Source organism: Siniperca chuatsi, linkage group LG6 (genome assembly GCF_020085105.1).
Source record: "Siniperca chuatsi isolate FFG_IHB_CAS linkage group LG6, ASM2008510v1, whole genome shotgun sequence".
Taxonomy (NCBI): domain Eukaryota; kingdom Metazoa; phylum Chordata; class Actinopteri; order Centrarchiformes; family Sinipercidae; genus Siniperca; species Siniperca chuatsi.
In genome coordinates, this window is record NC_058047.1 from 8,498,211 (window position 1) to 8,524,017 (window position 25,807).

Here is a 25,807-nt window from a genome sequence, read left to right on the forward strand (position 1 = left end):
GTAGGCCTGTAGTTCCAGTGACTATGAAACTGAGATTGATGCATCTGGTTCATTCCTTTTTTCTGTAAATTTGATGTGTGTGTAATGCACCCAGAAAAATAATCTGACCTGGCAATTCATGCTTCTTTAAATTATCATGCAGAAAGTATGCTTGGAAACTCATATTTTTGCGGTGTAGTGGGAAAATTTAGTAATTCATAGCCTTGACAAGAAACACCGGAATCGACCAGTGGTTCCAGTTTGTCTTTACTCAGTCGGTCCAGAGTGCATTATTTTTTCCTAGGATAGCAGGGGAGGAGCGCTTGTTTTTCCTCCTGAGTGTAGTAGCCCTTGCTGGCAGTTGTGTTCACTCACATGGCTCCACCCGACTGCCGGGGATTTATTTTACCATATGTCACTTCCTAGTGTAACTTCAAACTAAAGAGATGCTGAAATGTGCCCATATGCCTATATATTTAAAACACTCCTATTAGCAGGCTTGTGCGTAGCGCTGTGGCAGCCCATAAGAGGTGCACTAGGGAAAAAATAAAGTAGAACTGTAATGATGGCTTCCCCTGCCAAACAACTTCTGTCGTATGGATGTTATTCCCACCACAGTGAAGGTGTACACAGGCTAGCGCTTAAGTTTACCAGCTCATTAGCTAGCTAGCTAGCTAGCAGAGAGACTGAGTCAGAAGTTAACCTGGCTCTTATGCACAACTGCGCATGCACCATACATAAGCAGGAATTTGGATTCACTTCAGCTTGCGAATCAAGTTAATTCGTTCCTCTTTAAGAGTCATTCAAAAAGAAGGATTTGTTCTCAAATCTAACATCACTGCACCTGAGCCAAAACGCACAGTGCACATTTCTGTTCTCTCCTTTGTTTGCATTTCTTTTTTCCCCTGTCTTTCTTGCTCCCTGCCTTTGATCTCTCTAGAGACCCCCACCCCCCACACATTATCTCTCTCTACTTTTCTCAAACATATTTCTAAAGGTATCTGTTCAGTCATCAACACTGACTGCTTGATAGGTAAATATTTCTGTCTTTGCAGGTATTTTGTCCATCATTCGTTTTCCTACTTGCATCAATATCCACTTTATTTCAATATCTACTTTATTTACATCCTTAATTCTTTATTTACTTTCCCACTTTTTGTTCCTTTGCTCCTCTTCCTCCTCTATATGTTTCTCGTAGGCAGTTCTGCTGACTTCTTAGACAGCTTTCTGATACACAAATCTCCTTTTTTTTCTCCCAAACACAATTTGTAGTTGCGTGTATTTTATGTGTGTACTTTGGTGTCATGGTTTCCTGCCGCAAGTGAGTGTCACAACTCATAAACTGTCCTCCTTTTAATTCGTGTGTGTGTGTGTGTGTGTGTGTGTGTGTGTGTGTGTGTGTGTGTGCGCAGAGCATTGGCTATGTAGACAGGTAAGATGTGAAATCAATATGAAAAAGTTTTTCACTGTCACGTTGTAAGCTGTTATTTGCCGTTAGATGCATGATGCATTTGTGTAAATGCGTCATTTTTATGTGAGTCTGTAAGACTGTGCATAAAACTGCTTGTATATGTATTTCTGTAATTTAGCCAAGCATGGGCTGATGTTTTCCTTCCTCACCACAGCTCCCAGGTTGCCTCCCTCGGCACGCTGAGTAGCCAACACAAATCCTGTATCCAGTTTATCATCTCCTGTCATAAAGATTAATGCTGTGCTGTATTCTGCTGTGTTACGCTATGGCATGCATTACTCTACTCAGTAATGACATTTTATATTAGTAATAGACACAAGTGTGTTTGGAGAATTTCTTTTGCCACATTTTTCATTTGTGTTATGGTAGATACCTGTTCACTTCAGTGTGAACAGTTTTCTATTGAAGAAATCGTCCCAATGAAAACTTTTGATGGCGAGGTCTCTGGATTATCTTGATTAATTGGAACATTACTTAACTTTACTTTTACTTACTTGTTGAGTTTTTCAAAAACTATTTTTCAGTGCTTTGGCCACCACAAACAAAATTCAGTTCACCTCCCAAATTATGGTGGTGGCAACAAAAGTCTCTTATAGCTTAAAAAACTTCGCAAATAAACTGTGCATGGCCAGATACTATTACTAGAAAATATGTTTTTGTGATATGCTGAATGGACCAGAACTGACTAAAGGGCCAGACTATGCAGGATGCACTTTTGTTGTCACTTAGCAACTTCAAAATCAGCATTTTCATCACTAAACTAGCCTAAACTAGCTAGCTAAACAGAAAACCCATTCTGCCATTCAGATGTGACATTCGAAGCCTGTTTTTCAATATTGTCTGTTGTTGAAACAAGAAGGGAACAGCTGACATTTTTTCAACAATTTTCTGAGACAACTAGCTAAAACTAATGTAGTCTCATAAAACAGCCCTGCAATAGATCCTATCTTCGTGAAGGTTATAATGTTCAGTTTTTGTTGAAACTGTTGTAGAGGTGTTGATTACATTTACTGGTTATATGGCAGCTACTGTTATAGTGCTGTTGAATTATACCATGTTATACTGAAAAGTGTTTTTAATATTTTGTCCACCCAATATATATCAATAATCCTCCAAAATGTCCATAAAGTTGAATCAACACCTCCAAAACAGTTTCAACAAACACTGAACATTATAACCTTCTTGAAGGTAGGATTTATTTCAGGGCTGTTGTATTAGACTGCATTAGTTTAAGCTAGGTGTATCTAATAAACTGGCAAATGGCTGTATGTGTAACTAGTATCACTTTCACACACAAACCATATTTAACACATGACAATAAACATGCGTCAACCCACATTTGACCCCTTTCTTCCAGACTGCTGTTACCGCTTAATTCCAGGTTATTGGTGTTAACATGGGGGTCAGCAGGACCGGGCCATACTAGTTTGGCTTGGCAAAGGCAAAACCAGTGTCATATGTAGCCTAAGCCTCTCTGCAGAGCGAGCCATGCCTCTATTAATCAGTGCGTGTAACTGCCCTAAGAATACATGAAGTAGAACAAAGCGCCCTGTCCATAGAGAGACCTTATAGCAGGGGCCAGACATGATCTCACATCGTGCTCAGAAACCTGAGAAGGAGACCACCCCGGGAACATTTTTTTTCCCTCTCTCGCCTATGTCCTTTATCTCTTCCTCATCTCTCCGATCTGTTCCTCTGTCTGTCCGTCTGTCTTTTTTTCTGCTGCTCCTTCACATTCACCTGCCTGAGACACACGTACACACATTATATTTGTTCCAGCCATTTCTACTATACCAATTCTTCTTTCTCTTTTTCCTCAGAACTTCTGTATTCCTTAATTTCCATTATTTGGTTTGGTTCTCACCACCTCCCATTTTTAAGGATTTCCTGAAAAAATACGGCTTCTCTTTTATTGTGAATGAAAATTAATTGATCAGAGGAGTAATTGAGTTAGTAAAGCACCATTTTTATGGGACATATTCTAGAACACAATGTTATTTTCTTATTATTATGATGACAACAATTGTACAGATTCATCTATAGTGTGGCTCTTGTGTGCATACAGTGTATACTGATGCTTGTAAACTGCAAGTGAAAGCCTTACAGATGAGTCCACAGCATAGGAATGTGAAGATAATCCAGGGTAGTTTGTGCAGACAGTGCAGGCGCCCCATCTGAACTTGGCTGAGAGTGGGGCTCTTTTGGCAGGAAGCGTATATCAAGTTTTGAATTTATTGGCGCTGGGTGACGAGCCCTTTGCGTTGTGTGTGTCTCTCTTTCTCTGCCTTTTCTTTCACCCTGACTTACAGTTTATCAGTCTCAGTTCTTTCGCACACTCTTTCTGATCTTTTTGACGTCTCTAAGGGGTCAGTATGAAGTTTTGGCGTTGGCAGGGTGTACCACTAGGGTGTGACTGGGACTTGTGGTGCCAGTGGCTGCTGGCAGGTTGGCATTGGGCCCTGAGGTGGCTGAAGACCAGTCCAGAGGTAAAGTGTTTGTGAGACTCTTGCTTAGTTTCCACTGCTGTGCTGCCTGTTTGCTTCAGTCATGTTGTTTGTCATCTCACTCGAAGCCACTGGTTCTGAAAGTGGCAATCCAGGGTTTATTTGTATTTTGTGATACTCCAGCTGTAAAAAAACACAAAAATACAGAGTGGACATGATCCCAGTATGATTTGAAATTAACCTCCCAATTCTGTCATTAAACATTTTAAAGTGTCAGTCCCTGCTTTCTTTGAGTAAGAAGTAGCAAACATGCATTACGGTACAAAATTAATCTCAAAGCAAAGTGTCTGTGTCACTATCCACTGTAAACATGCCCGTGACCCCACTATAGGCCTCAAGTGATAGTTAAAGGAATGTATAGCACACATTAGCCCACCATGATTTGCAGCAGAGGTTCTTTTTTAGTTTGAACTCCCTCACCCCGATCCCCACAATAATTTACTAGCATTCTTGACGTGAAGTTGGTCATATGAAATGAGCACAGTACTTCATTTGGATCTCAACTAATTGCCTTAGTCCCCAGTTATTTACAAGATTTACCCATGATCGATGACTCTTAGTGAATCACTGTGCACTTGTTTAACTACAATCATCCTTTGGCTTTCAGTCTCAGTCATGTTGCGTGAACACAAACACAATCATTTATGAATCTTTTGATATGGAGAAAGTCAAAGCCCCTGTAAAAACACAGAAATTTCTCATTATCTTGCATTCCTCTGTTGAAGTTATTTGACCGCAGTGTGTGAGGTTTTGTTTTTGTCCTCTTTCACTCCTAGATTTTATCAGCTTAATGGAAGTGCTCAGGTATGCAGCTTTGATCTGTCTTTTGGAAAGTTTTCACATTGGCTCCACTTTAACAGCAAGTTGCTATTCCCATAATGCACTGCTGGCCTGGCGCTGCTGCTGCTACGGACTGTATGTGTTGCTGCTTTCAGGCTAAGATCCAAAAAGACGAGAAAATCAGTCTGATATCCCATTAAAGCCTTGTATGGGATATATATAATGGGATTTCAGGTCCCTAAGATCATGAATTTTTCATAGTGCTAAAACAGTTGTGTAAACTTTCATTAAAAAATTAGGAATGCCACCAACAAGAACTGAAGTTTTCGCAAAGTTGTAGTATTTCTAATTAGTCAATGATTAGTATGATTAGTGCATGGTTACTGTGGCCTGCGGCCGTGTTTTAATGACTCAACTGCTTTGACATCAAAGAGGCTTGTGTGTGGAAAACTGTAAGGTAATGACCTGCACCCTATGCCTCTAACCACATGCACTCTATGGGGTGTGTGTGTGTGTGTGTGTGTGTGTGTATGTATGTGTGTCTGTGAGAGCATATGTAGATTTTGCTAAGAGGAGAAACCTGGATCATCAGACAGAGCTGTGATCTTTGAGGATATCACTGTGTTATACACACTACTTCTTAATGCCGCACATTGTGTTTATGTCACAGAACTTCAGACAATTCTGAGCACAATGTCTCTCTGTAAGCCCCTTGTCTGTCACTCTCCTTTCTATCCTCAATGTACACTGGTGGTGTTTGCCCACAACATGCATTATTTCTTAACACCCAAAGAGAGAGTCAGAAACCTCATTTACTCTCACTAAGCTGCTAGATTGTCTCTCATTTGAGTCACAATGCCTTATTTTTGGATTGTAGCTAAGCCACAATTCAGATGGTTCATTACCATCCTTTGTCCTGCAGCAGGGCTAAGTGGGGCAATACTAAACATGCAAGACGTTTGATTTCACAGAGACAAGAAGGTAAAATGTCTAAAACGTGGGTCATGTTTGATCTTGATTTAGCTCCATTTTTTTTAAACACCAATGTGTGTCTAGAGTTGGCTGCAGAACAGAATTTTGAACTTACAATTGCAAAGGGATGGAAAAAGGGAGACATAATGAAAACCACAGTACAAAATAATCTTTTTGTTTTACTGGAGCAAAGCTGTTTGGTTGCATCAACAAAATACATTGAAATGTATATGCAATAAAAAATATTGGTCATGATGTATCGTTTGTACCTCTTATGTCCTTGGTTCAATTTCCTCCCCCATCTGTTTATTGCCAACTATCAAATAAAGGCTAAAATACCAGTAGATATTCCAATTTTACATCTTTATTCAAGTTATCAAATCACGGCTTTAGCTATCTTTCTCTTGTCTTTAATGATCTCATCTGACCACGCCCCACTTTTCCACAGTTCTCGAACCCCCCCCCTCCATTCCCTCCCTTTTTGTCTTTCACATGTGGAAAGCATTATATCCTGTCTGGTGGAGAGGGAGCGCAAACATCCCAGGCAGAGACTGAGAGCCTCTCGGGTAGGTGTACGGGGTTATGGAGAGGCTGTTAGGATCTACATGGTGGTGACTCTCTCTCTTGGCCCTGATGCTGTTTGGACAAAAGGGGTTCTTGTTATTTCAGAGCCACGGCACCCAATAGCTGACGGGCTTCACCCTCCCACCGCATTGGACTCGACGAGACCCTGGTTGAATGAGGGAAAGAAAGTCCAGTTAGAGGTCTTTGCACTCTAGTAGATTTTGCATGAATAATATCTATAGCATCTGTAGATGTGAGCTTAAAACACTTGTGTAGGTCTCTCTTTGTCCCTCTTAAGGGAGTTGACTACAGTTGGTAACGTGGTAGTGCTATGACTCCTGATCTGTTTAGTTGAACCTTTTTTGAGAGCACAGTCACTTTTGGGTTTTCAGCCTTGTTAGTTCAATAAATCTGACAGAAATAAAAGATTAAAAGTAGTTGGTTTTAGCAGTAAAATATGTGGAACCAAGCCAAAAATTATACCCCCTTCTATACAGAATAGGATTGCAACGATTAGTCAATTTAAAGTAAAACAATCGCCAACTATTTTGGTAATCGATTAATCATTCAAGCAGAAATTCCAAACATTTGAGGGTTCCACGTCCTCAAATGTGAGAAATGGCTTCTTTTCTTGGTCTTACATTATAGTAAACTGTATATTTTTGGGTTTTGGACTGTTGGTCACCAAAAATCTTATGTCACCTTGCACTGTTTTCTGACCAAATGACATAATCGTTAGTTGCAGGCAGCCCTAATACAGGACAACAAGGAATTTTTACCAAAACCATACAGCTGCTAAACAAATTTTTCCATTGAACGTTTGTGCAGTGTGTTTTTGTATTTGGGGTCATCTGATAGATATCTGTATCAAAGATGGGATCCTGAAATCATGGTTTACACCATCAAGGAATGTTTCTGAAAATATCTAAATAAATTTGCAACTCCAGGTCTCCTTTATTCATGTATATTGCTGAAGATACTTATCAGTATATTGTTGCCCTGAGTTAAGTTAAATCAATACTGTTAATTGTACAAGTTACTGCTCTTCCTTAAATGGCATTCCTCATTAAGAAGGCGTCAAACCATGCTGGGTGATGACTGTTTATGAGAAATAGAGTTAGGGACTCTGGAAAATGTTTGAGAACAAGTGTTGTGTGTTGCTTTTTTAAGTTGCTCCACATTGAAAAGCCATCATATGTGGTCAGTGTGACACATTTGTCCAAGGTCTTGAACTTGTCAGATGTTGAAAAGGTTCCCAGTCTTCATTTATGTCACAAAGTTGGATACCATGACAGCAGTCTTAAACCACCACCACACCCTTAGTGCATTGGATCAGGGCCCATTGAATTGCAGTGTGCTTAGTTATATTTGTATGATTTTCAAAAATTTCAGGCAATTCACAAATCTGGCATCACTTTCCTCCAAAGTGCCAATTGATCACATTGGAAAACTCTGAAAAATCAATGTGTGTTGTACTTCAGGATTTTATATTACTACAGATCAGGTAATCAGATTCTGTGATTGCCTACGGAAGATCCAATATTTTTACTTTCTTTCTCAGTGGTACTATGACTGAGATCAGCATCAGTAGTAGTTCAGCATTAGCAGTATGAGAGTGTGGTATGAAAGTTGGGGATTCACGATGGGCATTAGGCCTAAAAGTGTGATCATTCAGTGTTTCTGTGAAGCACTAAGTGCAGCCTGGGATTTAGACTTTGCCTTTAAACGAAAATTGAACTGTTTTATCCATTACAGTTTTAAGTCACATTACTATGACAACCAAGTTATGTTTTTATTAAGATGTAAAAGGCAAGGACTCATTTCTGCATGTGGCAGCAATCCTTCTATTCATTGCCACTTTTTCATGTGCACATGAACAGTCCACAAGCGCACAAATGCACATATAGAAGACTGTAAATGGAGCGCAGTAAATCAGAGCTATCCATGGTGTTCAAGCATTTGACTAGCAGGCTGCACACATGCATGCACTCCCCACACTAACACAGTGTGTGGGCCGGGGCTTTGGAGCAATTGCCTCAGGTTGTCCGTTAATCGACCCCCAGCACCCTGTAAATGCAGCAGCAAGCAGTTGTCAGACACTGACAGCTAGTCATTTAATTAGCGAACCTGCTCCACTGGGTTGAAATAGAGACCCACTTAATTAGCAAGGGTTTGGTTTCTCTGTGGCCATTATAGTGACATTTAGAAATCCACATTTGACATGTCTCTTCCTGCGCAGCCCCTTCTTTTTGTCTTCTTTTTTTATGGTGCAATGGTCACAACCTTGATGAGTTTAGATTCATTCCATAGTCACTAAAGCATGCTTTGGAAATCTGCTCAGGATTTGCCTGCCATGCGTTGTGCTTTAAGCAAGCAATCAAACTTTGGGTGGATTTTTAGAATTCATGGGAAGACAAGATATTGAGTCCCTCATATTTTCCCTAAAATCTGTTAACAATGAAGACATGTCAAAAAAGTTTTTCAACAAGGGACATGCCAATTACCCTACGGAAGCTAACAAACCTGCTTAATGTCCAGTGATAAATGTTAGCAACAAAGAGTAACAAAATAAACCCAAACTTTTTGTGATGCCTTACTGCGGAAAAGCAGGGTACTGAATTGGCTCTCACCTCTTGGGGCCAGGTGATGCTATCATGTGTCATATAGTTGGGATACACTTTAAAGAATGCGTTAACCACTTTTTAACCCAGACCATATTAAACATTATAACTCTATTTAATTTGCACGTCTTCCTTCTGGAATGACTGTAGCTAAGAGAAATAAAGTTAGTAGAACCGATGTGTTTAAGCCCACTGAAAAGATTTACCAGAACCAGAATTGCATCTCCTATCTGGTTTCTAGCTGAGCTGAGGTTGTGCTGTGCACAGTTATAATTGATAGGAAACACAGTGAATCCTTTTAAAGCATTTCTGAGTTTTCTAGATTAGTTCACCGGGTTTATCCCCATAGAAAAATGAATGAATACATATGTCTTTCTCTTCTTGTCTGTGTTATGGAGCTGTAAACTGCAGGTGCAATTATTTCAGATTTTTTTGCTGTATTGCGAAAATACAGAAACTACACCCCCCTCGCTTTTCCACTCCCAGGTGCCTGTTTCCTGACTCTGCTTTGTAGTGTTCAGAATAAATCGAGATGGGAGGGCAAGGTTAGGGATGGAGACGTGGCAAAGAGTCTAGGGAAAAAAACGAAAAAGGAAAAAAAACCACCACCACACACGCACATCAGAGGCGAAGCTCTGATGCCCCAACCCTTTGTAGTGCAATGAGCGGATAGTTGGCTGGGGGCAGGGGGGGGGGAAGACAAGGGGGATAAAGCACTGTAGAAGGGAGGGAGGCTCGGCTGTATACCAGCAGCATGGAGGAAGCAGCAGTTACTCTCCCTTGGGCTTTAGGCTTTTATCTGTCCATTGTATGGAAACCAATCTCTCAGGCCCTACAGCTCCGAAACAACTACACTGCAGCCTAATGTGTGGATGTGAAATCTGTGTGTGTGTGTGTGTGTGTGTGTGTGTTTGTGTAAGACATTCACATGCACAGAAATTTCCTACAATGAGAAGCCTGTAGTGACAGATGAGCAGTTGATGAGTTACACAAATGCATGCGCTAGGCCTGTGCATATTTCCATATGCATAGCCCACATTCACATTCTGCACATGGGCATATAGTCACTTTGGCTCTCACACACATTCGAGATGTGCCCCACCCAAGTGATGCTCCCATTTTTCCCTCCGGTGTGTTCACAGATAAACCTTGGACCACTGATCAACAAGCCCTAAAAACAGGATTAACGTGTGTGTGTGTGTGTACGCTCTCCAGTCCGACTTCAAAATTAGTGTGGCTTACGGCTCCACTCTGGCCTTTGAAGATGGGGGAATTGCTAATAGGTGTATTCCCAATTCAGCCCTACCACTGCAGTTGGCCTCCTCTTCCTCTTTTCCTCCTTCCTGCCTTTCTTATTTCTTTCCTTCCTCACTCTTGCCTTCACCTCTCCACAGTCTGCTCCGTCTTTCCTTAACTTGTCTTTTACTATATCTCTGTGTATATGTCTCCATGTGTTTCCCCAGAAACATACACAGGTAACTCTCAAAGCCTCTGTCTTTGGGCTGGTATCGTCAGTCATCTGTCTGGACTTTATTCTCTGCCCCACTAAGAATAAAATAGTCTCTTTAAAGGAGAAGAAGGAGAGCCTGACAGAAGAGCTGAAGAAGAAGGCCCAATTCAACTGATGACATACAGGGAGGGTTCCCATGGTTTAACCATTGAAATAAGCTGCTATGACAGGTGCAAAGAAGATTGGGGGGCCAAGAAAGATGAACACAATGATAAGGGATGAGTGTGGTTTTGCCTGGGACTCAACACATCAACAGCATGGTGGACCCTAAAACTGACAGCAAACATTTTCTTGTTATATAACAAAAATACTCGTTTTCAATATACAGGGTTGAAACAACACAGGTATTTATCTCTGTAACTCGCAGTTTGAGCTTCCACTGAGGTTTAGTCATTCATGTGAACCACTCGTCTGTGGTTAGGATTAACCCCAAGGTGGATGGATTTAAAAACTAGTCTAATGAGACAAAGGCTAGTACTCTGTGATCAATGGACAGGAGTTTGAATGCATTTCTTGTGAGCTTAGTGTTGAGAAAGCTGCCTTTTCGGATCCAGGGTCTGTTAAATGGCTCTGTGAAGTTTTCTTGTAAACAAACAAAAGTTACATTTACATTCAGTGTTACTCACCAAAACGTATTTGTGTGTATCCTTGAGGTCTAACAAACATATCAAGTGCATTTTCCTCCTCACAAAACATTTGCAAAGCTGATTTTTTGTTTGAGTATTTTAAATCCAGTATTGTTTACATCCATGTTTACTAGCTTGCAGTCGTCTTCTTCCTTGCATATGCTTGCGCATATCTTGGCACGTAGATCAGTGGAGTAGTGCGTCCTCATGTGCATACACGAGATAAACAAAACAGGAACCCACTCATAGAAAAAGAGCTCCATAGCGCTACTAGAGGTCTCTTTGACTTGGATATTCTATAAAGAGCTACGCTGACTTGTTTGGTCATCCAAATGGATTGTTACTATACGTGCGCTATTGCTACAAAATGATTTTATTCCACAGCTTGATAAATGAGGCAAAGGGTTTGTAATGTTGCTATTTAAGATGGAGTGTCTTCAGGAAAATATGGTTCTCTCATATTTATTTTTTCTATACTGCCGAGCCCAGTAAGGTGTATAAGGAAGTCTGAGCGCACCCATGACCCTGTGTAGTTGTCTCTGTGTGCCTCTGTGCTGGTGTGTATGTGTCTGTGTACATTTCAGTGTGTGATTATGGGTCAGGGGAGGCCACAAGCCCATGGTGGCCTAGGCAGCCTCAGGCCTCTCAGGTTTCAGAGCCAAGCATTCCTCCCTGGCTGCTACATAGCTGTGAAAACCGCAAAGCAGCTCTAACAACAAACACTCGAGGCACTGGGGAAAGACAGCTAACCTGTAGCTAATCAACAACAGGAGTTTTCTCTCTTCAGGATTTAGTCCCAATTTTTCAGAATTGCTGGCTTAATGGAAACAAAGTAATTCTCCATTCCAGTGCCTATCTCTCCCCCCATTCCTTCGCTTTTGTTAGTGTAGTTTTTAAAAGCACATGATTCCTCCTAAGTTGTGGCAGCTCTGTTTGTGTGTGCTTGGTCGTGTTTATTTGACAGTTCTACTTCTTGGACTTTCTCTTTTTTTTCCACTAAGAAGGGCGTGGAACAGTAGACTGTCTGGGCTTGGTTTTGCTCTTTATAAATAACTCAGTAGTAAAATATGCAGCTGTGTGTGTGATAATAATATAATGAAACTGTTTGTATAGCATTTATGTGTTAGTCTCATGCCATTGTAAAATGAAAGAAATGTGCTCAAAAACATAGTCATATCAAGGACTGCTGACTCCATTTAGACAATCAGGATTAAAACTGAGCACTTTGTTTAAGTTCTGTTCAGGACAGATTGACAGTTAGCACTGTGTTTGTGTTTATGCCAGCCTGAGTTTATAGGCCACATTAGACATAACTGAATTTTCAGAAATTACATTTGATACTTAATCTACAAGAGCGTTAACTGAATGGCCTAATTATGGCCCAGAAGAGAGCATTTAAAGGAGATTTTGTCGTATAGCTGCATCTGTTTATTTGCATCTGTGACTTCCTGACTTTGTATCTCTCCTGTGTGTTTTTGTATGTTTCCTTTTTATCCTATGAAGGAATATTTCATTTAGAGCTACAACGATTAGTCAATTATTGCAACTTTGTTAATGATCGTTTTAGTCCATTTTCAAGCAAAAGGGGCAAAACAGCTTCTCAGAATTTGCTGCTTTTCCTTGTCTTGCATTACAGTAACCTAAATATCTGTATGTTCTCTACTGCTGGTCAGACACAAGAACATGAAATTATGATGTGTATATTTTCCACTGTTTTCAAAGGATTTTAAAATAAAATAATCTGCAGCTTAATAGATAATGAAAATAATAAGTAGTTATGGCCATACTTTCAATATGCTCTTTGCAAGAGCCGGCGGGAAAAAATGATATATTTTTTAGGCATCCTGGTGTAAGTCAGGTTCTTCTGATGTTTGGGAGGCTATAGTATCTTCAAGGAACTGCTCACCTTTCCCTGTAACTGTGTGAAACTAGCGAAACTTTGTTTTGTTATGCTATGTAGAAATCTGTAAAGGTGTAGCCGTTGCTAGGCAATAACAGTCTATAGTGAAGCTCCAGGTTAGTTGGATGTGGGGCATTCTGGGTAATTGGTGTCCTCTGGAATGTGTCTAACAAAAGATGTGGACAGGCAGCAGGAAATGGTTGCAGCGTGGAACCAGGTAATTTAAGGCTTTGTGTGCAGTGGGGCGGCTTACAGTGAAACACCTGCCTACCTGCTGCCTCAACACAAACATTAGTTTTACTCTGTTTGTAGCTGCCACATGGTACTGTTGCCTGTGTTTGGGAAGTGTGTGTGGGGGTATGTGTGTCAGGAAGTAAGAGAAAGAAAGAGAATGTTTAGCTGATGGGACCCAGGAGACCATCAGAAGGTGTGTGTCTGGGGCTCTCTTAGCGTGTGTTAAGGCTGAGGTCACTCCAGGACTCATTTTCTCCATGCCTTAATGTACCGCTCCACTTCCTATTCACTTAATATAAATCAGGGACTGTTAAAATGTTTCAGTCTGGAAGGTGAACGGGGAAATTTAACATCACCTTGTGATTCGGACTGAAAATCTTCATTTTGTGTTATGGCTGACGTCCAGATTTAGACAGGGGACGCATTTTCCTCCCCAAAATAGAAACTGATGTAAACGACAGGCCCATACTGTCTGGGTCTATGGGTTGGTTGTTTTGGCAGATAACCAGGTTTATCATTCTCTGTGGACCAGTAATAAAATGGCTCCAGATGCACCTGTCTGAGCAGAGAAATCCATCACTGCTAATGTCTGCCTCACTGTGGATGTAGAATCAAGACGGTAACTTGGAACCTTTTCCGTCTGCTTCAGTGAAGTCAGTTTGGGTGTTGTTAATTACCTGTAGTGACACAATATTTTGTTAGGCACAATCATAATACAACACCACCCACAACTCTGGGGACCTGTAAATACATCACCAAGCAATCAATCATTTAGTTTATATCTTGTGTGTCATGCAATGAAGTTGTAAATTATATATGATTTTAAAAAACGACCTCACTGCATTTTGACTTGTCATAGAAGGAGAAGCACAGGTAATAACTAACAACATTAATGATGCTTTCATCACATTTAGATGTGCCAGTAAGCCTGTGAGGCAAAATAAACAATACCAAGGCCCTGTCATTGCCATTAGAAAGGACTATCAACTTTGTTTGTTGTAGTTTTGTTTGTTTTTGCATATTTAGTTACACTTGGCACTTGGTTTATTCAGCAGTGAGATTGGATTCATTGTTTGAACTCTGGATTTTCTCCATAGAATAATGTTGTTAGTTTAGTAAAACTAGCTGGACTTTCTGTAGATTCTTCAAGTTATGTAGCCTCATGCTGAAAGCTTCTTCACTTCAGTCCAGTTGCTTTTGATCTACTGTAGTACTTCTAGATATTCTGTGACCTGGATGACTGAGAATGCTCACAGATCTATCTAAATCAAAAAGGTAACTGCTAAAATTGAGGACATTCAGTTACTGAGCATTTATTTGTGCTGAATGTAGACTACCTTGTATGACTCTACTTTAGTCTGTAGTCGCTTAAAGTAGTTATTCTTAAGCCAATAAAATTCACTGACAAAACGCCACCAGTGACAATTTATTATTTTTTTTTTACTGAATTTCTCTTCAACAACTACAGGGGATCATGTCACCTGAAATATACTTTATTTGCACATGTTTAAGAAGGTAGTGATGAACTGTTTCACTGTCACATTTGTACACTTAACTCTAAAACCATTGGCTAACAAGGGCATACATAAATGCAGATTGTGCAAACAACACTAAGGAAGTGATGGTGTCACACTTCCTTAAATAGCTAGTGTCTTTGCCAAATCACATTACAGAATTGACACCCTGACAGAATTGACAAAGCTTTTATTTCTATGACAGTGATGTTACAGGTTGAAGGTGTCTGTTGCCAGTTTTGTTTGTTTGGCTTTGTAACGGACAGGACAGGTATCATTCAAAACTTCTCAAAATTCAGGTCTTGTGGTGGCATCCCTGAAAACAATACTTTTACTTGATGCGTTATTTGATGAATATAAAAGATTTTTCTGCAAAATCTCCTCTTTCATTGAACAAAATAATCCAAGCTTATGAGCTACATCAGTGTATGTAATGTTGTTGCTTGACACAAATGGTCATACAAGAACTCAAAATAAAAGCCTCAGTAAAATAAAATAGAGGATAAATAAACAAGACTGAGAATCTGAAGCATTCACTTTTGGTTCTTTCTCATACTCATGAATGATAACACATTTTGGTCTGCACTCAATACCCAGCCCCAGTGGCAGCTTCATTATAGCTGGTATGCTTAATTAGCATGAATAGCACGCAGCCACAAAAATGTCCTGGTTTGACTGGGTTCTCTACAAAAATGAGGAAGTGCAGTCATAGCACCGAACATAAAAAGGTGTGAATGTTTGAACTATTTGGTAACCTTGTGATAATAATGCAATAGTTTGTCGATTCCCTACTTTTGCAATCGCCCTCTTTCCACTGATCCACAATTTAGACAATTTTTGTAGATGTAATCCCAGAGTGTTGGTAACAAAGGTCTCTGCTCAACAACACCTGAAACCAAAATCTATATAATCTCTATAAAGGAACTTCCTCAGGTGGTGGTTTTCAGATAATGGATGCGAATCTTCAGCATTCCTCCTGATCCAACCTCACTGCCTCTGCTTCCTTCTCTCTGTCTCTCTACAGAGGATTTTCAACTCGTTTGTGTACACCGAGAAGACATCAAACGGAGAGACAGAAGTGCAGCAGGTGAGTAACAAAAGCTTCTCCTTTCCCCTGTGTGTGTGTGTGCGCATGTATGTGCCATGGATGGCGTCTGTTTGTGGTCTTGTGTAGTGTTCAATTCAACAGCAATGAACAGACACACTTACACTCACACATACACCGGCCATCAGAGGAAAAAGGGGGCTTATTAAAATTCTACGGCTGCTGTCTCATTGGCTTTGAAGTTCTCGGTCTGTTTTTCCACTCGTCTGTGCGCTGTCTCTCTCTCTCTCTGTCTCTCTCCCTCTGCTCACAATATGAGTGCAGAGTTGCAGTCAGACAGAAGAAGAAGGCTTGAAGGAGAGAATGGCATCTTTTTTGGAAACAAACAGAGCAGCGCCAGAAATTGGGAGATTTGTTTTAGATGACCCTAAATCCACTTGTCAACATTTCTGTGTGCTATATTGGTCCTAGATTGGAAAAACTATGCTCAGAATTTCTGGCGTCCGGTGTCAAGTCAAACATGCTTGTGTGTGTTTGCACTTTTGCGTCAGGGATCTTGGAAGAGTGACAGTAAACACCAGACTGGTAAACAGCCACCAGCAAGAACAGACAGGTTGATGTTTGTTTGCATTTCTCCTGTGACTGTGTTTCTGTGTGTGCACTAGTGTATCCATCTGTGTCACTGCATGTGTGTGAAATATATAGTTTCTTCTTCTCAAAACAACTGCTAACCTACCAAGTCATTATTATGTAAAATAAAAAGAGAATTTCAATCTCAGTGAGGCCTTTTCCTGGTAAAATAAAGTTGCATTATATTTAAAAAAACAAAAGTTTATATGACGTTCTCAAACTAAGGCTTGTAGGCCATTAGCTCTGAAAAGTGGATACGTTGCAAATGTTGAAGGTTTCTTTTATAACACTTATCCATATTTACATCCTTACCAAGGATTGGTAGTACCTGGTGCTTTGGCTCGAGTTCCTTAAATGTTAGAAAAGAAAATGTTAAATCATGCTCTGTTTTTAGCCCTGCTAACAGCGTGGCTTAAGAAATGGCAATGTGACTCTGTCAGGCTGTCCACCAACAGCAATTGGATGGATTGTGATTACATTTGTACAAATGAGTGAAATGTCTCAAACAATTGGATGCACTTGCTTTCTGGCTTGTTAACGCCAGGGTGACTTTAAGGTGCACATAGGAATAAATGCAGGAGAAAGCTACAAATCAATCACCTAGTGTACAACAAACCTTTTGAGTTGAAACCACATGCCACGCTGATCTGTGGCAACTCATTGGATAGTGATTTGTAACACAAATGCACATGCTCTCTTATACAGTACATGCACACCTCAACTGAAATGGCCTGACACACTTAATCCTGAAAAGACACCCAGTTCACCCAAGTTTATAAACCCACATTGGTTCAGTCTACCACTCTAGCTTTGTGTGTGAGGGAGTGTTACGGCTGTCAGCCACAGCCCAGGTAGATGCAGCCTTCACAAGGTGACATTTAGGAAATGGAAGGAAAAGGACAACTAGAAATGGATCCATTCATGTGAAAAATGAGATTTGGATTATTTCCCCATTTTGTCAGGTCCACACTGTGGACATGTTGTGTTCACCATTTTATTGGTTTACTGCATTTAGTCCTGCATTGAGGATATCAATTGTAGGCATAAGACCACTAATACTTACAACATGCCAGTGCCGGCATCTTTGCAATTTCTGATCTTGCCATATAAATACTAAATACATGTCAGTTTTTCTTAACATATAAAATTTTATTTAAACAAACAACCCACAGCCTCAGCTTGATAACAGATAAACAGTTTGTAGTATTTAGCTGTAATAATTCTTGTTGTAAAAAACGTTTTTTTTTAGTTCCTCTTTTTAATTCCTGTCATATTGGTATCATTATGATGTTGTGAAGTAATGAGCATTTTGCATCATGCTTTTACCGTGGTATTTCTTCTATTGTAAACTGATACTGCTTTTCATGACAGACCTTTAAGCAGGAGTTTTTTTCCATTTTTGTATTAAAAAACATTTTCTTACTTTATCAAATCATGCTGAATAGTTACATCACCATCGGTAGAGTGAATAAAGTCAGCAGTGTGGAAGTTTTATCAACCTTTTTGACGATCATTGGAAGCAACATGTCCACTTCTCGCACTAATTCAATAACAAAAGCAGTTCATCCAAGGAGAAGCAAGACCTTTGCAGTCAAGTTTCTGCTGTGCCACTGTCTCACTTGTGTGCTCACAGTTTCTTAGTTCTGCAGAACTCGACTAGTGTCCCCCTTCTCATACACATCCCTATGCTAACCTCATCCCTGCACTTCAAAGTAAGTCTTGCTCTTCCCATAAACACTACTGCCAGTGACTGTGGTTGAAGGCTGGCTGGCAAACCTCAAAACTCCAACTCAAGATTTCAGGGCGCACCCGTTCCACTCACTCCAGTTCTGTGGCTGAACCAACCCTACTGGGTGCTGCAAACCCTAAAAGCTGGTTGTATGGGTCGGAGAGAGGAGCCCTGTGTTTTGGAGAGTGTGCTTAATGGCTGCAGTGTGGCAGACAGTAATCGAAGCTTTAACTTGCACAGCTCGAAGTTTCTGGTTTCTCTTAAGTCACTCTGTTAAAAGTCAAGTCTTACTTTCTCCTTCTGTCTCTCTCACCCCCCAGCTATGGAAACACTCCTCAGCTGAACACTGGCCCATTTTCCCCTTTTTAATACAAAGTCCACAGCAGCTAATTGCCATGCTGCCATGCCTGGACCATACTATGTGTGGGGGAGTACCACATTTGTGTGTTTAACTTTATGTCCATGTGTGACAGCGCACATGTTAGTGTCTTGGTGTGTGTGTGTGTGTGTGTGTTCCTTGTGGTGGAGTAGGAGTAATTGTGGGCTGTGCCTCAGGCCCCTGTTAAACCCCTAATAGGAATAGCGGTCGACTGATTAGGTGTACAAGCGGTCAGTGGGTCGCGGTACATTTCCCTGTTCCTGGCTTGAATCGCAGCCCTTTTGCAGGCCCCAGTAATTATGGGATGTGAACAAAGGGGGTCCAGTTACTGTGGAAATAAGCCTTTTTCTGTATTCAACAAGGTTGAGTAGGTAACTTACAATGGCTTCGGAAAGTATTCAGACAACTGCCTTTTTTCTAAATGTTTTGTATTATTGTTGCCATCAGTGTACACATAATACCTTGTGAGTTTTTGCAATTTTTGTGAATTTTTATATTCTGAAAAAGAAGGAACTCACATTCTAGAGTATGTTATGCCTTTTGATTTGCCTACAAAGCTTAGTATATTTTTCAAAGGTCAAACAAAAATTGTTTGCTTTACACAAAAACTATTGAACGGAAGCAGCCACCCATTTCCAGTATAAGCATACCTTCAGGTTACAGCTAGTATAATGGCTAGCTTGGTTAGCAGTAAACTGATGGCAGAAAAACAAAATGAGCAAATCAACAATAACAAAACAGCTATAATAAAGAGTACCTACAGAAAATGTCCCAACAAGGCCATTTGGGGAGTAGATTAAAGACGCCTTTCCATATTTGCTTGGTCACAAATCTAACAAAATGGTGGACAATGTCAGTTATAGTGCGATGGAACAGTCAGTAGTGGTTACTAGTAGCAACAGAATGTTCAACTGAAACCATCTGCTGGTGGCAGAATAAATATGTGTGTGTGTGTTTGTATATAAATCTGTCTGTCCCTCCCTCCCTCAAAACACTAGGTGGATGTGTTGTATATCATCAGGCCGTGTCATACATTCATTATGTACCCAAAACAATCCTGTTTACATTTTTTCATGACAAAGTAAGCCAAAAGTAACTAGTTCTAACTAGTAATTAGTTCTCTTTAATTGATCTTGAGTAAACCAATGGACCACGTGACGTCTTTCGAGTTAAGAGGATAATCTGTAACAAATTACATGCATGTGATGTTTCAGATTAAGTGGATGTGAGTTCCTCACAATTCCCCATAACACCCTTTCAAGGCATTTTGGCAAAAGAAAGCAAGAACAGGAACCTGTTGTGAGGAGCTGCTGGTGCGCTGGTTATTATTGTCCCCCGGGAGGCTGCTGCAGAGCTGGTTATTAGTTTCCCCAAAGGAGCTGGGACCCCATTTTGAAAGAGCACTGTGAGATGTGTGCTCAACCAAAACCCGTTCCTTCAGAGGAAGAAAGACAAAGTATAATGTATGGATGCCCAGGGCCCTGCATTAAGGGCCCCAGTAAACCCTGACTGAATTAGCAGTTTTGCCTTTGTTTAGAAACACCATTTTATCCTTCCTGCTTCCTGGTTTTCATGCATTTTAGGTAAATTACACCATAAAATAGAATTCACAAACTCACTAGAACTTTTAATATCTGATTTTTCTCTTTTTAAATGAAATTAACACAGAATTTTCTTTTAGGACCAAGACAAAAAGTTGATAGTGTATTTAAGTGTTTAAGGTGGATTGTGCAAGAAATTCACAGAAAGAAACATACATAAATGCACTACACAATATAGCAACTGGTAGAACCAGGTGCATTTATATAAGAGCTGAAATGTTGTAACCTAAAAACAGTTTGATGCACTTGTTCTTTTCCACAAATATTTACAATGCCTCCGCTCCCAACTTTCACTTTATATTGGCCCTGTGTTGTATTTTAGGGTTGATTTATTTTCTTATTAAATGATGAAGGGTGTGCTGTGTGGAAATGGAGAGTGTTTTTTCTCTCCAGCCACAGACATCCATCATTCTGCTCTGCTTTTAACAGTGATGGATTTCAACTTAGTGCAGCCTTAGTTCTGGGCATCTTTGATATTGCTCAGCTTCATTTGTGATTTATTAAATTGTGTTTTTATGTATGTGTACTTGTGTATGCATGGATGTTGGACATTCAGAACTGACGTAGTGTGTGTGTAGAAACATTCGTCAGTCTCAGTTTACCTGGACACCTGTCTAAAAGCCTATAGTCACACTTCTAGATTTGCAGCTTTGAGGAAAATATAACCATGGATAAAATTAAGGTGTTGTGGTTTGAGGTTTGCAGAGTTAAGTTTTTGGCAACCTGTGGACAGAGACAGCACTGTGTGCTTTGCCTGCACCAATGTACTAGTGTTACCTTAAGATCCATCATGTCATTGTTGCTGAATTTGCGCTAAATTTAGAAGTTAGCTATTTACATTCAAAACATAAAGGCGGCGAAGAAGGGCAGAGGTCACAGTGAAAGGAAGCTTGTTTGAGAACAAAGCAGCAAAAAGATAGAGAAGGAGATGCACTTGAAGTAAGCAGCAAAGAAAATAAATTGCGATTAATGAAAAAGTAAAAATATTGGGAGAGAAAGATAGAAACATATTGTGTAAGCAGCAAATAAGATACAGTGAAGAAGATGAAAGACAGAAAAAGCTTTTGTGTCATAAGAGAAGAGCTGGTCTAGGTCAGTTTCTTATATGCATATAGCCCTCTATAATGAGTAAACTGGAGGGGGGAGAGAGAGAACAAATGAATATAAATGCTTGAAAATAAAATGTTTTGACCTGCAAAAATACAGTTAAATACACAGTTAAAATATTGTAAAATTGAGATAAACAGTATGTGTTTGTGTGTAAGTCTGTTTATGTACGTGATTTAATGATACTGCAGTTTTTCACTTTGATGTAATTCATTCAGCAATATAACAGAGAGTTTTACCAAGATCCCCTCTTTTCTGTAATATTTAGCCCCCAAAACACACTGAGGTAGGAAGCCAGTGGTGTGGGTTTCTGGTATTCTTGTGTCACCAAGGTCACTCTGTTCCCACAAACATGTGCTACAGTATATTAGTATAGTGTGCAACACATTGCAACCGCAGTTAACAAAACCCAACTTGTCTAATTTTATCAGGTAGCCAATACTAAACGAGTAGTGTTTGAACAGGCTTAGTGGTATTGATCTACCTGTGTGTGTGTGTGTGTCTACTTGTGTAGATCCTTGATGCGATACTAATCTTTTGGCTACTTTAAGCTTTATTAAGAGATACATTTAGCTGTCACCACGTATCATTGTCTTATTAATGTGTCCGTCTTTTCCTTGTGCAGTTGGCCAAAAAGATTCGTGAAAAGTTTAACCGGTACCTGGATGTGGTGAACAGGAACAAACAGGTGGTGGAGGCCTCGTACACCGCTCACCTCACCTCCCCACTCACTGCGATACAGGACTGCTGCTCCATACCTGCATCAATGATGGAGTGAGTAACTTTCTCTTTAACACACACACACACACCTTTCTTTCTTTGTCTCTCTCATAATACTCTTTCATAAGACTCCCTCAAAAATCTCTGCAGGAGGTTCATTCTCTGTCTGTAAACCCACCTCCCACTGTTAGCACCTGCACTTAGCTCTCTATACGTTGCTTTATGCTTCAACTACACACACACAGATCCCCGTCCCTCCCTTGTTTCAACATGTTTTGATCATATTTGGATTACATCACATGATTTACAGCCTTGAGCAGTTCTGGCATGCTTTAATATTTTGCAGCGTTAAACTCTGCAGTGTACCTTGACATTAAAAAGTTTTATGGCATTTGGAGTCCAGGAAGGCAAGGATATATTGGGTTTTCATGGATAATGAAGTTTTTTGAAAGCCTGGAGATTTGATGGCTGTGTTGGCATCAACTCATTTTCACTAGATTTTCAATTTCATCATAGCACTTCAAATCTTCTAAACCTTTTGCAACACAATTGCCAATGTTATTAATGACAAAATGACACAACATTCGATTTCAGTATAATATCTTCATTGTGATTCTTATGAATATAGTTTGGGGACCAAAATGAGCCACAGGGCTTTGTGAAAAGGATGCCCACATGACAAAAGCATTTTTATGAAACTGTGTGTGAGTATGTCATATTTAAGTCCTCTTGTGAGAGAGTTTAAAATTGCCCCAGCCTACAGTGTAGACCCAGCTTTTCAGCCAATCACCAACTCCAGCAGGCACAGTTCAAAGCCGAGCTCAGAGGGAGAGCTGCTTTCAGTCCTAATCTACAGAGCTGCAGCTGTCTCTACTCCTCATCTCCCCTCTCGCTCTCTCCATTTCTGTCTGTCTCCCTCCCCTTTATCAGCCGATGTAACCAGTTACTGCTCTCTGAAGTTTTCGCGCTGCAGACTTCACAGGCTGCAAGGTCACCTGTCTTTTATTCAGCCATGCAGAGAGGAGGCTGCCTGGCTCAGGGCCACTAGCCACCTGTAGCCGAATCATGCACATGACATACTGTACATACATTCAACAGTTGTTCACACGCAAACATGTTGTATTTATGTCCCGACGTGCACTTTTAAACCATCATTTACAGCTTTGATTGACAGTTTGAAACAGAAATTGCTGAGAAAAAGTACAATTATAAAAGACCCGGGTAGGAAGGATGGAATGATGCACAGGGAGTCACATAGGTGGTGGTGGTGGATGGGGGGTTGTGGGGGCTGGACATACCAAACTGAAGCTGAGTCTGACAGATCCCTGAATTTCAAAGGACAAGTTTATCAAGTTCAAGTTTATCTTTCAACTGCAAAACGTCCTGCTCTTTACATGTCCTGGTCACGAATGCTTAAAAAAACTAATTTGTGGTCATCATAAAATGCAGATGATTACTTCCAAAAAAAAAAGAAGAAACTATAAAAACTTAATATCATGTTCCTGGTTGAACAGGATCTATGCCAGAATTGGGACAGGACTTCGGCTCTCTGTAGTCCACTTCAGAGTGTCCTTCATTAGTCTCAGGCATCAGCTGTGTCTGGGGGTCTCAGTCAGGTCAGCCGGTTTTGAGGGGGATCAGGTAGTTCACAGGGTGTCCATGTCTGTTAGCCATCAAGCTAGCAGGCTATCATTTCACAGAGAGGCCACCAAGGGCAGTGCTTAGCGCCCAGCGGTATGCTTTAATCACTGCTCGCTCTCAACGACAGGCCGTACCTGAAAATAGCAAATGTATGTGACTCGTAGAGTTGGTGTGTGTTCATGTGTGTCTGTATGTTTGTATTTTTAACATGCAATTTCCAAGTGCTCATTTCAACAGTTCCATTGCTATGCAGCTGTAAAAGTGAGAAGTGTGCTTGGGAGCAGCCCAGATGGCACTTAACGGTCTCATTTCACCAGTAGTTCTGGAAGACATAAGCTGTAAGTGGACTGTGCAAGGAAAATGCTATTTTTATGATTCTGAAGAGTTCTTTTAAGAGGTAAACAAACAACTGCCTCACCAAAGAAGAAGAGAACGGTAGAGGTAGAGAAAACAAAACATGGCAAGCTGTCCCTAAACATTTGTTTCAGATTTCATGGCAATCCATCCAGTTGTGGAGATATTTTACACAAAACTGCACTCATGGTGACGTCGCACGTAAAGTCTATGCCATCACTACCTCAATAACTGTGTCTGGAACAATTTCAAGAAATACTTTTTGCAACCTTGCTCCAATCTGTGACAGATACTGATGCATCTTCATGAATCAGGATTTGACTTTCCAGTGCCATAGGCAGAAGATATGCAACTTCTGTGTTTGGAAAGGATTTTCTTTTAATGGGAAGATCTCAAAAAAGTAGTTGGAATCACATCCTTGTCCAATCCATGACAAGTGTTTTGTTTTTAGCCTTATGACCTGCAGATTTAAATATCTAGTGTTTTTTTTTCTTTTTTCAGAAAGCTGTCGGAAAGTACAGTATATCTTTGAGACAAGTGAGATGTATAAAAAGAGGTCCAACTCATACCACAAAACAGATATATGATAGGTAATCTTTAATGCATTCATTGCAGGTTTCTCAATTAGAAGTATTATACGCATGTTGGGTTGCACACCTGTTTTTGCTGTGTCCCAACGTGACAGCCACCAGCATTTTTTTTCATGCATCTGGGTTGCTGAACAGAACACCAAATGCCTAACTCTACTGCAGTGATCACAGGATTGCTATACAATATGTAGTAATATCATATGAGGGGATGCTATTGCAGAATTTCCAATACCTTCACTCATAAATTTAAACATAAAGATTAATGACACCATAGTGCTAATACAGAGCTCCTGTTTCCTAAGAAGAATTCTCACTATCTGAGCTATTGGCAGATTTACAGTCCAGATCAAGAGTATATGTGGCACCAGTGAGCAGCTCTTCAGAGTTAGAGCTTCTAATCAAGCTGATCTTGTGGTTGCTCAGTCAGCACGATGATAATACCTCTGTTTGCACATTAGAGACAGAGATGGCAAAATACCAGGCAGGTTGGGAGGGGGTTTGTTTAAGTGACCTTAACAGGTGTAAATATTTCTCTCTCTCCACATAACTCTGCTAATGTCAACCTCTTCCTCTTTCCTTCCTTACTCTTCTCTTCTTTGTTCCTCCGTTCTGGCCTCCCTTAAACTTTTCCCTTCCTTCCATTTATTTATTCCTCCTTCCAACCTCTGTTTTCTCCTCCTACGTTGATATTCAAGGACAGACTAAGCATTGAGGAGGTCTTTGGGTCTCCACTATCTGGCCTGTTTCCAGTGCTTGCATACTCATTCAGACTTACTGCAAAGCAACTGCAGTCATCATTCAATATCGCAACCAAATGCAGTAGCAAGAATTTTATTTTTATTTTTTTTTTAAATCTCCACACCATAGTGTTAGGACTCTGATCCACAATCTAAAAGATTTTAGTCAAATAATAGGATTTCTGCAACTAATCAGTTACTCAGTTTAACCTAATGAAATGGAACTTTTAAATAGTTTCTCTAGTATTATTGTCCCTCAGCACATATATGGAGTAAATTCTCTCTTAAAAATCTAGTGCTTATTAAAGACCAAAACATAAATGTGAATATTATTGGTATGCCAGACATATGACATAATTTCCATCATGAGTAATGCAGTTATAGCCCATAATTTATATATTTTAAAAAATCATGTAAAGTTTCGTAGTTCACCAATGCCATAAAAACCACTTACTGGACAAGGAGACAAGAGTGAGCAGCCCTACCATGATTAGAGAACAGAGCCCCATTGCCCCATCATGAGAAGCCTGTACACACATGCAGTCTGCAACCCATGAAGTTAAGTATACATAATCCACATTCAGTCATACCTAAAATCC

The 25,807-nt window shown here is 40.2% G+C and overlaps 1 protein-coding gene across 1 annotated transcript in view; it reads left to right on the forward strand.

Moving 5' to 3' along the window:
• cachd1 (cache domain containing 1) overlaps positions 1-25,807 on the forward strand; it is an 88,279-nt gene that overhangs the window by 17,010 nt on the left and 45,462 nt on the right. The window contains exons 2-3 of the mRNA XM_044199522.1: positions 15,700-15,762; positions 21,792-21,940. Of these exons, the coding sequence (XP_044055457.1) occupies positions 15,700-15,762; positions 21,792-21,940 (212 nt within the window). The remainder of the gene's footprint in view (positions 1-15,699; positions 15,763-21,791; positions 21,941-25,807) is intronic.